The sequence below is a fragment of the Rhinolophus sinicus genome, chromosome 2 (genome assembly GCF_057876585.1).
Source record: "Rhinolophus sinicus isolate RSI-liver-muscle chromosome 2, RSI-T2T, whole genome shotgun sequence".
In the NCBI taxonomy this organism is placed as follows: domain Eukaryota; kingdom Metazoa; phylum Chordata; class Mammalia; order Chiroptera; family Rhinolophidae; genus Rhinolophus; species Rhinolophus sinicus.
The window spans coordinates 137,793,071-137,810,555 of NC_142502.1; the positions used below are offsets into that span (position 1 = coordinate 137,793,071).

The 17,485-nt window shown below is 34.9% G+C and overlaps 1 protein-coding gene across 4 annotated transcripts in view; it reads right to left on the minus strand.

The window, feature by feature from the left end:
- ALMS1 (ALMS1 centrosome and basal body associated protein) overlaps nucleotides 1-17,485 on the minus strand; it is a 142,576-nt gene that overhangs the window by 39,795 nt on the left and 85,296 nt on the right. For all 4 annotated transcript variants that reach the window (XM_074332177.2, XM_074332176.2, XM_074332174.2 and 1 more), the window contains 5 exons: nucleotides 17,029-17,273; nucleotides 12,137-12,262; nucleotides 6,048-6,218; nucleotides 3,293-3,448; nucleotides 1,318-1,488 (listed from right to left, as the gene is read on the minus strand). In XM_074332177.2, coding sequence (XP_074188278.2) covers nucleotides 1,318-1,488; nucleotides 3,293-3,448; nucleotides 6,048-6,218; nucleotides 12,137-12,262; nucleotides 17,029-17,273 — 869 coding nt within the window. The remainder of the gene's footprint in view (nucleotides 1-1,317; nucleotides 1,489-3,292; nucleotides 3,449-6,047; nucleotides 6,219-12,136; nucleotides 12,263-17,028; nucleotides 17,274-17,485) is intronic.

Here is a 17,485-nt window from a genome sequence, read left to right on the forward strand (position 1 = left end):
ATTTTATATTTCCACTAACAGTGTCAATGGTCCCAATTTCTCTGCATCCTTGTCAACAATGGTTATTTTCTGTTCTTTTGATAGTGGTCATCCTAATGGGTGTGAAGCAACATCTCACTGTGATTTTGATTGGCATGTCTCTGATCATTAGTGATACTGAACATCTTTTCGTATGCTTATTGCCCATTCATATGTTTTCTTTGGAGAATTGTTTATTCAAGTCCTTTGCCCATTTTTAAATTGGGTTTTTGTGTTGCTGCTGAGTAATAGAAGTTCATAATTTTGGCTCTTGTGTTTATGTTTGATCCATTTTGAGTTAATTTTCATATGTGGTAACAAGTAAGGGTCCAAGTTCATTTTTTGCATGTAGCTATCCAGTTTTCCAACACCATTTGTTGAAGAGACTGTTCTTTCCCCACTATGTAGTCTTGGCACCCTTGTGGAAAATCATTTTTCTTATACATTCCTTTTTTTTTTTTTTTGAATTGGGAAATATTGGGGAACAGTGTGTTTCTCCAGGGCCCATCAGCTCCAAGTTGTTGTCCTTCAGTCTAGTTCTGGAGGGCACAGCTCTTCTCCAAGTCCAGTCACCGTTTCCATTCTTCAGTTGCAGGGGGCACAGCCCACCATCCCATGCAGGAATTGAACCGGCGACCTTGTTATTGAGAGCTCGCGCTCTAACCAACTGGCCATCCAGCCGCCCCTTTCTTATACATTACTGATGTGAGCAGCTTCACCTGTACTATTTCAAAATACAATATGGGTAGATTATAGCTCCTTGACTATTTTCTTTCCTTATTTGGGTACTGTTCTATCTTCCTCAAAGACATAAAGTTTGACAGGTAGGTAGTAATGGCTTGTGTCCTCTATGCTTTTCTTTCACGTTAGAAAAAGGGCGCCTGAATAAACATAAATAGATATGATCTTGGCTCTTTTTTACTGGAATTATCAAAAAGTTTGTATTGAGGATCTTTCTGTCTTTGTTACAGTCTTCTGGAATACCTTTAGGTTTTTCTCTTTCAGTACTGGGCCATGATACCTCACTTCTAATACTATCAGCCTTAGGTATTTATTTATAATCCTGTTTCTAAGTTGCCAAATCTTTTCCCACATGTAACAATTACTTTACAAATCAATATGTACATCTACACAAAGTAGCACTGAAGTAATTTACATAAGAAAAAAAAGAAGAAAAGATAAAATGGAACTCTGCTTAAATCGTGATGCTATATTCTTATCAGAATGAAATGTAAATACACAGACAGAGCCCCGCCTTCTGTTTCACTCTCTTACACACACATACCCCAATCCCATTACCTTCCATATCTATCTGCAAGGATTCTTTATCTTCTGACCAGGCTTCCTTAGGAACTGTACTCTTCCTATGGATCTCCTCTTTCTGTTTAATGGCTTTAGTGTCTGATGGGCTTTCAATCTTTGTATCTTGTAGTTGAGCTGAGTGCTCTGCAGCAGCAGCGTCACTGGAATCTAAGAGAGGGCAATTAACACCCTATCCAGGCAGGAAGTTGAGAAAAAATATTTTAAAATACCTCTCTGGCATCTACTATGTGAAAGGCACTGTTACTGGTGTTAAGAAAAAATAAAAAGAGCAATCAGAAATGTGTTTAGAAACTGTTGAACTGTTGATCTAAATTGGAGTTAAAATATATATATGTACACAAAAATCATACAAAGTAAAAAAAAATTATACCAGAAGAGAAAGGCAGATAAGGAATTGTAAGTACTCAAAGTAGGAGAAACTAATTGCTGCTAGGAGGATCATACTAGAACTCTGCAGTAAAGTGAACAACTAATTTTGGTGCTAGAAGATAGTTGAGCTGAGATACACACTGGTATGGAAAGAGAAAGGCATTCTAGGCAAACGTGACTACACAAGAAAAGAATGGAGTCAGAAACTTAACATCTAAGAAATAGAGCAACTATATGGTTGATTTGATTATAGGATTTAAAAAGAAAAGAGGTAAAAATTAGAGTTTGAAAAGTTGTTTTGGAGCTGATTCTACTGTTCTGAAAGACTATGCTAAAAAAATTAAGATTTTATTCTTAAAGACAAGGAGAACTTTTTGATTAGGAGGTTAACATGATTGAAACTGTTTCTGGAACATTCATTTAGCAACAGCAAAAGGTGGGTAAAATTTTGAAGCGTTGCCCAGAATATAACTTTTGGAGAAAAAGTAATATACAAAACAGGAGATGTGGCTAATTATGCTCCAAAATATTACATTGTGGCCGACGACCAGCTGTCCTCTGAAGTCCATTTTCCTGTTCCTCTAAAATAGAACCCTGATTTAGCTGGGCATATACTGTGTTATGCCCAGGTCTCATATAATTTAAGAGCGGGTCTCATATAATATAAGACCCGGTCTTATATTAATTTTTGCTCCAAAAGACACATTAGAGCTGATTATCCGGCTAGGTCTTCTTTTCGGGGAAACATAGTAGTCTCCAGAATAAAGATTATCTTTCCCAGCTTCTGTGGCAACAGCTTAGTGTGACCATGTGACGAAGTCCGTCCAATAGGATGGTACATGCATTTTGAGAAGTATTTTCAAGAAAGAATATGTTTTTTTTCTTTCCTTTTCTTTCTTTTTGCTGGCTGGAATATGGACCAGATGGCTACAGCATGAGAATGGAGGCTAAAAATATTGGAGCAAGAGGAGAGAGAGCTTTGTTCCCTGACACTCTGGAGTTCCATGTCAATCCTGGATGCCTATTTCTGGATTTTTATGAGAAAGAGAAATAATTTCCTGCCTTCTCTAAGCCAAAGTTATTTTGTTTTCGTTTTCATCTCTCAGAGCCAAAACTAATCCTAATTTAAACTCATTTTTATAGGCATTTTTCATCAGCATTGTCCCATTGAAGCAAAATTAACTGGATAAGTAGTTAAGGCAGTAAACAAGCTGAATTCCTAAAGCACAAAGGCTTATGTACAACAATGATATTAGGAATTCAGCATCTCATGGCACTGGATTTCTATAATCAGTAGAGTTTTTAAATGTCCATTATGTGAATTTCTGGGAATGAAATTAATTTGTGCACTATATTCATAGTTCTCCAGAAATATCTCAAAGACACTTTAAAAATGTTTTATAAAATATTTGATTTTATACCAGCCAATGTAGACTAAAAATTACAGCTAATATCCTACTTCAGATATTGCGTAAATTAGAGGAGGTTTGAAGACAGCTAGAAAAGAACAGAGAATACTGTTCTGTTACAGTCATTTTAGAAGGCCAGGAGAAAATAACATGCAGATAATCCAGTTACCTACCTGCAGTATCTTTCTGAAAGGATTCTTTTTCTTCAGGTTGGGCAGTGTTAGTCACTGCGTTTTTACTGTAGATCTCCTTTTTCTGGTTTTTGTCTGAGAGGTTCTCATCTCCAGTGATAAGAACTTGAACTTGGGAACCTGAAATAATGGCATCACCTGACGCCACAGAGAAGGAAAAGATAATAAACACAAAAGGCAAGTAACCCTACCCCCCAAAAACACAAAAACAAAACCAAAAATTTCTTTATATATATTAGGAAAAAAAGCACCTCTCAGGCACCCCCACGTAAAAGTTGTGACAGTTATGGTGGGTTTATAACATGAATTGGAAAGCTCTCTGTACTTTTCTGCATACAATGGTTTAAATAAAAGTATCACTTTATGTAAAATCTGTTCTTTGCTGGTTTGACACAACAGTAAATAAAAATGTCTAGATCAGGCATCTTTTTCCAAGTAGAAAAGTAGATATGAACAACGCTTTCAAGTTCTTTGGCCTACTCAAAGTTTTTGTTACTTCATGGAGCCAATTTTCATATTTCGTATACTCCTAGAAAAGCACTTATATCATGTACATTATATATATAGTACTCATACAATACAAAATGGAATACTATTCTGCTATAAGAAAAGATGAAATAGTACCATTTGTGACAACATGGATGGATCTTGAGATTATTATGCTGAGCGAAATAAGTCAGACAGAAAAAGTCGAGAACCACATGATTTCACTGATATGTGGTATATAAAATTGAAAACAACCAAAAAACAAGACAAACAAATGAACAAACAAAAACTCATAGGGGGGAGGGGGGTTCACACAGTGTGAGGGATATAAATGATAAACATCTAAGTTTTGCTTTGTCTTGTGCACCTGAAACTAATTAAAAAAACAAAACAAAACAAAAAAAAACACTCATAGACACAGACAATAGTTTAGTGGTTTCCGGAGGGTAACAGGGGAGGGGAGTGGTAGATGAGGGTAAAGGGGATCAAATATATGGTGATGGAAGGAGAACTGACTCTGGGTGGTGAACACACAATGTGATATATAGATCATGTATTACAGAACTATACATCTGAAATCTATGTAACTTTACTAACGATTTCACCCCAATAAACTTTAATTAAAAAAGAAAACAAGTTATATCCTTTTAAACTTATCCAATACTTTCTATTTTCTTTCTGTTTTTCTTGGTCATACTTGCTAGGGATTTATCTATCTTATTGGTCTTTTTAAATCAGCTCTTTTCTTTTTTAATCATATGAGAAAACTCGTGTAAAATAATGTTGGCAAATACATTTAAAAAATCACCAATACAATAAACGTAACAGTCACCAAACAGTTAATAATGGTTATATGATTTTATAATGGGTTGACAAGAAATTCATTTTCTACCTCTAAGTATAAATATTTTTCAACAAAGAAACCAGAAAGGCAACAGAGAGTACTAAAAACTTAACATAATGAACACCAATGTGTTTACCACAGAGTTTAAGAAATAAAACATTAAGAAATAATGATTTCCTGTGTAAAGACTCAATGATGCCTGTCTCTTTTTTTTTCAGAAGCAACCTTTATACTGATTTAGAGTTTACCAATCTCAAGGACGTTTTCGAATTTTTAAAACTATACTGCATGAATTAATCAACAATGTACAAAACTGTTTTGCACATCTTTAAATTTTATATAAACAGTATATAATACTCTATGTATCTTTAAGCAACATGCCCTTTTCACTCAATATTATGATTTGGGGATTTACTCACCCTAATATATATGGCTCTCATTAACTATTTCTCTATTGTCTCTTGGAACACCTGTTTTTTGACATTGAACCTTTTAGGCCAATCTTGAATTTTCTTATGTTTTTTTAAAATTTATCTTCTTTTTATGTTCTACTTTCGAAGAGATTTTTCTCACTTTTATGCACCAATCCTTCCACTGAGATTTTTATTTCTGACATATTTTATGAGCTCACTTAGCTATTATTATATATAGGTCACTATTCAATTTCTTCAGGCAGGCATCTTCCCCTCTATCCTTCTTAGTCATTTAAGGTGAGGAGTTCTAAGGCTGGGCTTTTCCCGTGGTGAAATGGCTACACAGGAGTAAGTCAGGAGAAGGCTTTCCCTTAAGATACAAAGTTTAAAAGTAGACCAAGAATAACAGCATCAGTAGACCCCATTAACAGGTGGGAGGTCCCTTAGGTAGCAGAGCCGTACTTCATTTCAAACACATCATTCTTACAATGCAGCCTATGGATAAGTTATAGCTGGCGAGTTCTTCGTGCAGACTTCTGATGGGAGTTCCCTTAGTCTATCACTTTATTCCCTGCCAATTTTTCCATATCCTCCCCCTCTCACATGTCTGTCAGTAGGATCACAGGACTATCTGTGTTTACCAAAGTGCCACTAGTTTCCACCATCTGACAGATAACGTCATCAGGCAATTTAATCAAGATTTTCTATGGATTCTAGTCTCTAAAACAGACTTTATTGGATATTGTTTGTTTCAGAAGTTGCACCATATTTTATTTCTCATAGTGAAAATAAAGTTTACAGTTTTCAAAAATCTGTGAAGCATTTTAAAAGATTTTATAAATATTTTACTTTCTTGTATATACCCAGTAAAATCGCTTAGAGAAAAGTCTGTGTAACAAAGCAGAAAAAGATACAGACTGGACAATATTCTCATTTAGGATGAACAGGAAAAAAAAAAAGAAAGCTACAAAACATGCAAAGCCAATCCACTCACCCGCGTTATCTTTCTGAAGGGACTTCTTCCCTGTTGACAGGGATGCCTTGGTCACCGCCCTCTTACTGTAGATGCCCTCCTTATGCTTAATGTTAACAGTGAGTGTCAGGTCATCATCTCTCGTGCCCAGCACCTGAGCTGGGAAGTCTGGGGCTATGGCATCATTGGATCCTACAGAAAAATGGGAAAGTAGTACAATGAACACAAATATAGACATGAAGTTCAAGAAAGACAAAAAATTAGCATCTTAAACCAGTTTAAACAAAAAGGCACTACAATGGTAATCCTCCATCATGACAATGCTCAGTGTCACACATCGCTTCTGGTATGGCAATTTCTGTCTAATAAAAACATTATGGTGTGCCCTCATCCACCTTATTCACTAGATCTAGCACTGTGCAACTTCTGGCTCTTCCCCAAAGTCAAAATGACCATGAAAGGGAAAGTTTTGAATCGATCCAGGACATCGAGGCAGCCATGACAGCACAACTAAAGTCACTCACGAAAGAGGACTTCCAGAACTGCTTTAGAAAGTGGCAAAAACAAGGCGATAAGTGTGTTTGAAGCGAGGGGGAGTATTTTGAGAGTGATTAATGGCAATGTGTCTTTTACTGTAATAATTTTTTTTAAATTAAAGCTTATTGGGGTGACAATGGTTAGTAAAGTTACATAGGTTTCAGGTGTACAATTCCGTAATACATCATCTATAAATCATATTGTGTGTCCACCACCAGTCAGTTCTCCTTCCATCACTATATATTTGATCCCCTTTATCCTCATCTACCACCCCACTCCCCCTTAATTTAAACACTCACAGTATTTTTTTTATCACACTTTGTATGCACTTATTGTCGTCTATTTGTTTAATATCTGTCTCCTCACATGAACATACATTCCATGATTATAGGGACCATGTTTATTTTCCACACCCCTGCAAACGTAACACCTCGCACAATACCTTCCAGGAACACAAGAGTTTTAACACTTTTTGGCAGAAGAAAAAAAATGAACATGAGATGAAAGCTTTCTGTCACCTTAGGGGAAAAAAAAATCAACCTGGTCATTGCAGAAAATTCAGAAAGTATGCAGAAAACACCTTTAGAAAAAACCAACCAAACTTTGGTTATATATCCTTCTAAGTGAAGATATACTGGGATCACAATATATATAGTTTCATACATATCTTTTTATTCTCTCAAGCAGAGATACATTTTAAATGGAATCTAGAGTTTAAAGTCAGCACATAAGTTGAGAAACCATGCAGGGTTGAAATCACCCTTGAAGGGTCCTAAGAAAGGCACAGTGTTGAAACTGACATCCTGTCTGCTCCAATCCACTACAGTCTACTTTTTGCTAATGGCTTGCAACAAATCACTGTGCCTGCATCTGAACACCTGATGAAGTACCTAGCTTGGGTTTAGAGGCCATGTTGTACCAAAAGACATTTTACATTTTAGAATCACATTTAGGGAAGAAAGATAAAGATGATTAAACTATAAAAGGCAAATGAGGACAATGAACTTTGAGAATGGAGGTTTCCCACATCCCATTTCAAACACCCTCATGGTAATATGCTCATGAAGTGTAGAGTGCACAAAACAGTTGTACTTTTAAAATTCTTTACTTCTCTTTTGTTCAATATAAGTAACTGAACTTGCTTAAGTTAAATGCATGTATGAGACAATGCCAATGTATGCTAAAATTATTTATCATAGCTACAAATCTTTCATTGTAATCCATCCATCTGACCTGTTTACGCTATCTTAAAGTTTATTTCCTATTCTTGTTCTATATTATTTTGTTAAGTTTGTATACTCAACAGTAATTTGGAAGACAGATACCTAGTTTTAAAATTCTATTACAGTTTTTCTTGGAAGCTTTTAAAAAGCATTTTTTGTTGTGGTAAAATATATATAAAATTTACCATTTTTAACCATTTTTGAGTATACAGTTCAGAGCATTAAGTAGTATATTTGCATTTGCAACCATCACACCATCCATCTTTAGAATTTATTCATTTTCCCAAACTGAAACCGTACCTATTAAACAGTAACACCTTTTTCTTCCTAGCACCCCTTGGTAGTCCCCATTCCACGTTGTCTCTATGAATGTATACATACTTCATATAAGTAGAATCCTACAATAACTGTCCTTTTGTGACTAGCTTATTTCACTTAGCGCAATGTTTTCAAGGTTCACCCACAGTACATCATATGTCAGAATTTCACTCCGTTTTAAGGCAAACAATATTCCATTGTATGTATACATCACATTTTATTTATCTATTCAGCAGATGACAGAGATTTGAGTTGTTTCCACCCTTTGCCTATTGTGAATAATGCTGCTATGAACACGGGTATACAAATATTTGTTCAAATACCTGTTTTCAATTCTTTTGTGTATATACTCAGAAGTAGAATTGCTGTATCATATGGTAATTCTGTTTAATTTTTTAAGGAGCTACTACACTATTTTCTTTTTCAAATTAAAATTTATTGGGATGATAATGATTAGTAAAATTATATATGTTTCAAGCATACAATTCTGTAATATGTCATCTCTATATAACATTGTGTGCTCACCACCCAGACTCTATACTATTTTCAATAGTGACTACACCATTTTAAAGTCCAAGCAGCAATACACAACAATTCCAATTACTCCATACCCTTGCCAACCTCTTATGTTTAATAATAGCTATCCTAATGGGTATGAAGTAAAATCTCTCACTGTAGTTTTGATTTGCATTTCCTTCATGACCTGATATAGAATATCTTTTCATGTTCTCTTTGGCCAATTGTATATCTTGGAGAAATGGCCAGTGTTCATTTTAAAATTCGATTGTTTTTGTTGTTGATGATGTTAAGTTGTCAGAGTTCTTCCTATATTCTGGATGTTAATCCCTTACCAAATATATAATTTCCAAATGTTTTCTCCAATTCCGTGAGTTACTTTTTTACTCTGTTGATAATATTTCTAGATGCACAAAAAAATTTAATTTTGATGAAGTCTAATTTATTTTTTCTTTTATTGCCTTGCTTTTGGTGTCATATTACAGTTTAATTCCTATGGTGACTTTTGCCATATATTTCTGAGTTATTTTCTTAGGGGTTGTCCTGGGAATTATCATGCACATCTTAATAGAAATTAACAATCTATTTGGATTAAGGCCAGTTTCACTAGTATACAGAAACTTTTTTCTTCTATAGCTATTGCCTCCCTTTATACTGTTTTATTCCCACAAGTTACATCTTTATACATTTTGTATCCAGTAACACAGATTTATAATTATTGCTTTATGCATTTTAAGTCATATAAGAGAGAAAATGGATTTACAACAAAAATACATTTATACTGCCTTGTATTTTTCTGTGTAGTTACCTTTACTGGTGCTCTTTTGTTCATGTGGATTCGAGTTACTGTCTAGTGTCTATTCATTTCATTCTGAAGAATCTCTTTAGTATGTCCTATAGGTCAGCTTGAACTAGCAATGAACTCAGTTTTTATCTGACAATGTCTTAATTTCTCCTTCATTTTTGAAGGGTAGTTTTGCTGGATACAGAATTCAACATAGACAGTTTTTCTTTCAGCTCTTTGAATATGTCATTGCAATGCAATGATCTTCAAAGTCACTGATTCTTCTGCCTCCTCAAATCTGATAATGAGCTCCTCTAGTGAATTTTTTATCTTAGTTCTTCTACTTTTCAACTCTAGAATTTCTATGTGGTTTCTTTTTGTAATTTCTATTTCTTTATTTATTTTTCTATTTCTTTATTAATACTCTATTTGGTAAGACACTGTACTCACACTTCCTTTAGTTCTTTAGACATTGTTTCATTTATGAAATATGTCCTCTGAACATATTCTAAATAGCTATAGTCTTTGTTTAGTAAGTTCAATGTCTGGGATTCCTCAGGAACAGTTTCTAAGCTGCTATTTTACTTGTATATAAATATATATATATTTTAAATTTCTATACCTTGTAAATTTTTGTTGAAAAATGGACATCTTAAGTAATATGTAGCAACTCTGGAAATCAGATTCTACTCCCTCCCCAGGGTTTGCTGGGTGTTTTTTTTGGGGGTTTTTTTTAAGTAACTTTTCTAAATTAATTCTGTAAAGTCTATTGAAGTTTCTATTCAATTTCTCAGTGGTCAGCTAATGCCTAGATAGAGAGATCCTTAAACAATTAGGACCAATAAATCTTCCAGTCTTTCTGAGGGGCTGTGTGTGCATGTCAGGGCATGCCTTCAACACTGAGCCAGGTAGATGTCAACTCTGGCTTAGCCTTTTTCACAGCTTCAAGGGCAGCCATAGGTAACGGGCAGCGCCTTCTGAGCTCTTTCCTGAGCATGCACACAGGCCTATGCATGTGTGGGTTCTTCTAGAGCAGGGGTGTCCAAACTTATTTCAACATTTTTCACCAGGGGCCATATGCGGTGAAATACACAAACAGCCAGGCCACTCACTTAAGGTGAAGTACGTATTGCCTCACCTGGTTTATTTAAGTAAACTAAATATATTTTTGGAATTTGCAATGGATCATGGGCTACAGTTGGCCCGCGGGCCGCAGTTTGGACACCCCTGTTCTAGAGTCTCAGGAATATGTCAAAACTTTTCACATCTATGGACAGCTTAACCTCGGTTTTCCTTTTTCAGCTTTTGGTTAATCTAGTGTCCTCCTCAATTGTTATCTATCACCTCGGGCATTGTGACATTAAAACACTTGCCTATAAACATTTTTGACAAGTAGCTCCCCGCCCCCCCAATACCACACACACAGAGGCTTTTCACCACTGGATAACGCTGAGGTTAAATAAAGACAAGCCTTTTGAGTGGTCTTCCAGGGAACCACCAGACAGGTAAAATATCGACAATTCTTTGGGAATGTCAATCCCTTCTCTGTTCTGCTCCCTTCAGCCCTAGGAATGTAGGATGATATCTTTCAAGGTTATCACTGAGCTGAGCGCAAGAATGGGAGTAGGACAAACTAAAATACTACAAAGCTTACTGTTCTTACTAAGATTCAGCCATTTTTACTTGAATAAATGCTTTAGTGGACTGTTATAAGACTTTGGTTAACTTGCAGAGTTTTGGAAAAGTTTTCTGAGAAGTTTTGCCAATTTCGTTGATGCTTTTATTTAGGGGTGAATTCTTGGGAATTATTTACTCCACCAGTTTTCTGCCATAACTCTACACCACACACACCCCTAAAAAATTCCAGCCAGTTTTCTGCTCTTCTGGCTTTCTGCTCCTATTGACAGTGATGATTAATATATAAATATTTGATGTCTTTAATGAACAATAGTATGAGGTATAAAATAGCTTACAAAAAAAGCACATGGCACCTTTCTTCAAAGAGGAGTCTTGTTACTACTTATAAATGTTACTGGGTCTAATAAGTAAATTTATAACATCTATGTCTTTCTTTGGGAGGTTGTAACCTTCGCCTTGTTTGTATTTTTTTAAAGGATTTTATGAGTTTAACTGCTTTCTCATTCTCAATTAAGGAGAAATCTACTTTGCCCTAATATTTGCTAACAGTAATGCATGACTTGCCCCTGACCCCAAACTCTATTTGGATCCTTCTCTTATCTATAGATGCACAACTTACTAATAGAAAATAGCTATTAGAACAATTCCTAGGCTTTCATCTACAGTAACTCCCCTGGTCTAAGTTGTTAGATCAAGACAATAAGTATTTGTGTCCTAATAACTTATATTTACATACATTCCACATGATTGGAAAAAACCCCACATCACCGAAACACTAAGGGCACACTATGAACAGAGAAAACTTGGAAACCTTGTCCTAGCAGAGTCCTCTAAGCCAAACAAACAACTGTCCATACAATTTTCGTCATCAAATATTTATTAAATATTTAAGTGTACATAATATATCTATCTGACCAAATAACTCACCTAAATGAACCAGAGATTGAGGCATGAAAAGGTCCATATTTCACTGAAGATTAAAAAGCACTGAATTAATCAGTGCTTTTTAAAGATTAAAAAGTCATTCCAGAATTAATCAGCCAATCTACAAACAAATTTCAAAAAACAAAATTTTGAATAATTCTGTACAATACCTGAGTGTGAGCTCTCGATGGTAGTATCTGATTTGGAATCCAGAAATGAAGGAGTCTGACTTAATTGTGGAACATAGTACATCTTTGTACTACCAGAAGGCTTATAAGGCAACAGTGAAGGCTGGGCTAAGGAAATAAAGATCAGAACAATTAATAAGAAAACATTTATTAATTCAATGAACAAATATTGAGTGCCTTCAATGTGCCAGGTAGTGTTCAAGTTCTTGGGATATTTCTGCCTTAAGAGGAGAAAGACATGTAGGAAACAATTAACATACTAAATAAATTACTCAGTATTTTAATAAATCATAAGTGATATGAAGAAAACAATCGGAAAATGCTGAGGGAGATTAGGAGTACCGGGAAAATTGGGACAGGATGCAGTTTAAATGGAGTGGTAGAGATAGGTTTCAATGAGAACATGAGCTTTAGAATCTATTCCATATATACGAGTACGTGGCTGTAACTAAAAAACACTTCACCTTACACTGAACCCAAACCTGTTCATTGTTAACCCCTAGTACTGGTCTGACTCTGCCCCCAGAGAGATAGAAAATAAGTCCAATTCTCTTCTATGTGACATGTCTTCAAAGTAAAGTTTCCATTATAAAAATATAAATTCTAATATTAAGAAAATGCATAAAAGTAAAAAAGACAAAGTCCTACCTCTCAAAGATAACTATTATGAACATTTTAATGTATTTCCTACATGTCTTTTCTTTCTGTTTGTTTACATAGTTGTCTGCATATAGTATATATAATTTGGAATTCAGCTTTTTGACTTTACATTGTAATAAAATATTAATTTTATTTCCTCTCTTTACATTTTTAATGATTATACTACAGTTTAAATGTACTTAACTATTCTCCTAATATTTAAAACATAGGTTGAGCTAAATTTTCAATTACAAAAAATTCTGTGAATAAACATTTTGTTTATAGCATACCAATTCTCCTTTGCTGCCCTATTTCAGGTAAATTCTCTGATTACAGAGTAAAACATTACACCATTTATAAAGTTAAAAAAAACACTAACTGCAAAAATGCTTTCTAAAATGTCTGTGCCAAAGTAATAAATTTGATTATTATAGAGGATGAAATCTTTTTCTATATACTTATTTTTCTTTCAGGATGTGGTAGAATATCAATCTCTCTCTCTCTCTCTCTCTCTCTCTCTCTCTCTCTCTCTCTCTCTCTCTCAGCTTCCTGATTTTTGCACGTACTACCCACCTGTACACTATATTTTCCAATCTACCTTGCAACTATGTATGGACATATGAGAAAGTTTGGGACCATGGGAGGGACCAGTATTGAGAATAATGTGCGCAACTTCCAGGCATCTCATTAAAACACTCCACTTCCTAGGGACTGGAGATTATGATAGCTGTAGCAGCCACTTTAGAACCAGAGATGGAAGTAACACTGTAAGGATGCCAGAGCCATTAGACATGGTACAGAGATATCTACTCTAGACCACTTACCTTTAATTTGGGAGTTTCTGTGATAAAATAGCTTAATCTGTACCCCAATACATACTTAGTAAGTAATCAATTAACTGTAAATCCAATGGAGCTGCAACTTACTACCTTTGTGACCTTGAACAAATTACTCTTCTTTTTGCCTCAGTTTCCTTCCCTAAAAAATGAGCATGATAATACCTACTTCTTAGGGTTACTGTGAAAATATAAACAAATCAAAAAGATTTAAAGTGCATCAAACAGTAATTCTGATGTTTGAAAGTGTCAAGTTCTTCAAATCTCCTTCTCCCTGAATAAGTAACCAAGTTACTCTAATAGCACTTATTATATAATCCCTATTTTTCTCCACTGCAATACCTCCCTTCCTCACACGTTAAACTCAAGTAAAACAATTCATTTTTGTGCTTTCTGTTCTATCCCATCAACACGTTTATAGACGTTTAGGTTAGTACTACACTCTAAATTTGGCTGCTGCTAAAATACACTCTCCCCATTACTCTTTTTTTCCCCAGATTTTCTTTGTTATTCTTCCTAATAAATTTTAAGATCAATTAAACAAGTTCAAGAGTAAAATTCCATTAGAATTTTGAGCATAATTAAGAGTGTAAATTTATTTGGGAATAAATGATATCTTTACAATATGCAGCCTTCTCCAATATTTAGAAACTTCCCATCCCTTCTCTTAATTTAATCAACTGTTCTTTTCTATCTCTGCACAGGGATTAGTATTTCCTTCACATAGGTCCTATAAAATTCTTGTTTCGGTTATTCTTGCGAATTTTCTGGGGTTGTACTGCTATGAATAGAATTTTGCAGGTAGCTATCATTTCTCCTGAACACCTCCAGCTCCTTCAATTTTTCCTTCCAGAGCATGGCTTCCTCTCTCATCCTGTCACCACCTCTAAATGAACTCCTAGTTGCCCATATATAGTTTATAAAAATCAAAATACAGTAGAACGAGGTCTCCTTCATTCTGCATATAATAATAATCTTTGACTACTCCATCATTCTGATGACCTATTTTGACACTGAATTACTTATTATTAGGACCCTGCTTCCAACCCACAGTGAAGGAAATGAGAAAAGGCTGATGCCTAAAGAGATTCACAAGCCTCATCACCCACAACTGTACTAAATTTTAAAAAAATGGGAGGAGGAAGTGAGTAACTGTCATGGCACGAGCAGGTGGGCATCACTCTCTAAGGCTGGAATGCCAGCTTAGAATATGGCATATGCTCAGAACCACATGTGGTACTTGCTTGTCCCACAGAAAGAATGCATACATTCAGGAACAAAGGCAGAGCCTTTTTTAGAAACTTTTCCTTTCCATCTCTGTGACTCTGAGCCTTGTTAGATGGGAGATCTTAGAAATAAGAGGGATACTTCCACCAGGAGACAGGAGCCACCTGGTCATTTCACATTCGTCATGTCACTGAAACAACTGGAATAAGATGCCAGTGTTGACTGTCATTACGCCTGACCTTAACTGTCAGGGAGAAATAAAGTTGCTTTAGAAAAAGGAAGTCATTAGGAGTATGGCTAATACCTGGGTGACACTTTACCATGCTTGGTGACAGAAATTAACAAAAAATTACTTTAAACCTATATGTGAAGGGCTAATAAAGTCTCAGACTATTTAGGAATACTTGTATCACTCTATCAAGCGAAAACAAGCAAATAACACACACACACACACACACACACACACACGACATTGAGAACCTGACTAAAGTTAAGTGGAACAAAAAATTTGTAGAGGAGCGAAGAATTTAAACAACAGAAAAAACAGGCTGTAGCCTTCATTTCTATTTGGTCATTGCTGTTGTCATTATTGTTAGAATATTGATTTATTAATTTTCTTCCACCACTAGTATATATAAGCTTGATAGTGATGGCTAAATCTATCATTTCAAAGGTTGCAGAAAACGACTAAAAATAATTGGGCAGAATTACAATGTACCCAGACAAGAATGGTTATCATATAGAGATGGAGAATTCTGAGAAAGAAGTGGCTTTTTGAAATTCTTGTCAACTTTATAGTGAAATGCAATAATCTTAAGGTTATTTTGGACTGCTTGCCCAAGAGGGGAAGAAGTGACTACACAGCAAATAATGGTTGCTTTTAGGAAAGGAAGGACTAGAGAGGGTTAAAAAAAGTTCAAAAATAAATTTCTTCAAAAAATTTGAATATAGATCTGAATATAAACATATAGTATATTACTCTGAATTTAATTCAGAGTAGTGGGTAGATAGTCATGTGTTTAACGTACTATTCTTTGTACTTCAAAATGTTTTCATATCAAAAAAATAAAATAAAATTTGGAATTTACAGTATTAAAAATAATATTTTATGGGGAAGGGGAGCTATCACTTTGTGAGGGGTGTAAATGTCTAACTATTACATTGTTTTGTACACCTGAAACTAATACATAATAATAACAATATTTTATTAGTAAACCAGATAATATTAGTACTTTAAAGGAGTCCTTTTTTCTAAGGTACCTGTATGCAAAGGTAAAACCATAACTTGTGGCCTCTATACAGATTTACAGATTGATCCATTTGCTGTGAATAGACATTTAAAATACACTTTCACATTTGGCTTTCCCCTCTTGTGCTTCTGACACCACCATGAGAACAACCTACCCCAGGGTAGCTATTGTCCCATTAGCCTGAGTTTTAGTACAAGGCAAGTGGAACAGAACCAAACCATTTCTGCTTCCTGGCACCAAAGTCCAACTGACACACAACCTGGTGAGTGAGAAAAGCAAATATTCGTTGCTATAAAGCACTGAGATTTTTATATATAGATATATGTGTGTATAGCGTGTATATATTTATATACATACACACATATATAGATATATAATTTTTTTTAAACTTATATTTATTTTAAGTGTGTTTTTTCAGGACCCATGAGCTCCAAATCAAGTAGTTGTTTCAATCTAGTTGTGGAGGGTGCAACTCTTGGTCATTGTTTTATGAGTGAGAAATAGTAGACTGGTATTTTGTTTGTATTACTATATATATTTGCATCTATTTACTATAATATGCAAATTTTACTATAAGACAAAATGCCAATAACTCACCTGCCCACCTAAATGAAACCTCTACAGTTGTAAGTTTTTATAAAATAACTTGCATTCTTATTACAGTTATCATGAGATGAAAATATGCCAACCACAAGCCACATGAGTTCCACATGTTGTTCACTGCATTCGAAATTAAGGTAAAACCATAATAAATCATATTTTCCTCATAGCTATGAAATGAAAAGATGGATATGATCATGTGGCCCCTAATGTTTACAATTAAAATTAGGTTTTTTGACTAGAAAGACACAACCACAAGTTTCTGAGATAATTACACATAAAAGTTGGTAACATGACCTAAAATGTAAGCACCTTCTCTTACCTCCCTCTGTGCCACGAGGAACAGTAATCTGCTGGACTGAAGACGAGGAAACAAACTTCACAGGAACTTTGCCCAGCTTCTGGGTACTGGGCTCTGGAATTTCATGTCCATCATCTTCAGCATTAATAAAAATTTCAGATGAAAACATAGTTTTTTCTGGACTTTCGGTTGTTATCTGAGTAACTGCATCAGATGATAATTTTCCAGAGAATGCACAAGATGGGGGCTTAATCTCCTCTAGTGAGCTGAACAAAGAGAGAAAGGATGCAGCAAGTCATATTCTAAGCTTATAAAATACTATAATCTCTTTCCAAAAGTAGCTTCAAGGAATATTTTGTGGAGACACATCAACCTCAAAGGGGTAAGTTATTTCTGCAGTACCCTTCGCTTTCTTGTATACTTATTACAATGCCCTCATGTATGAGTTTACTTTTATTTATTTTAAAATCTACTTCTG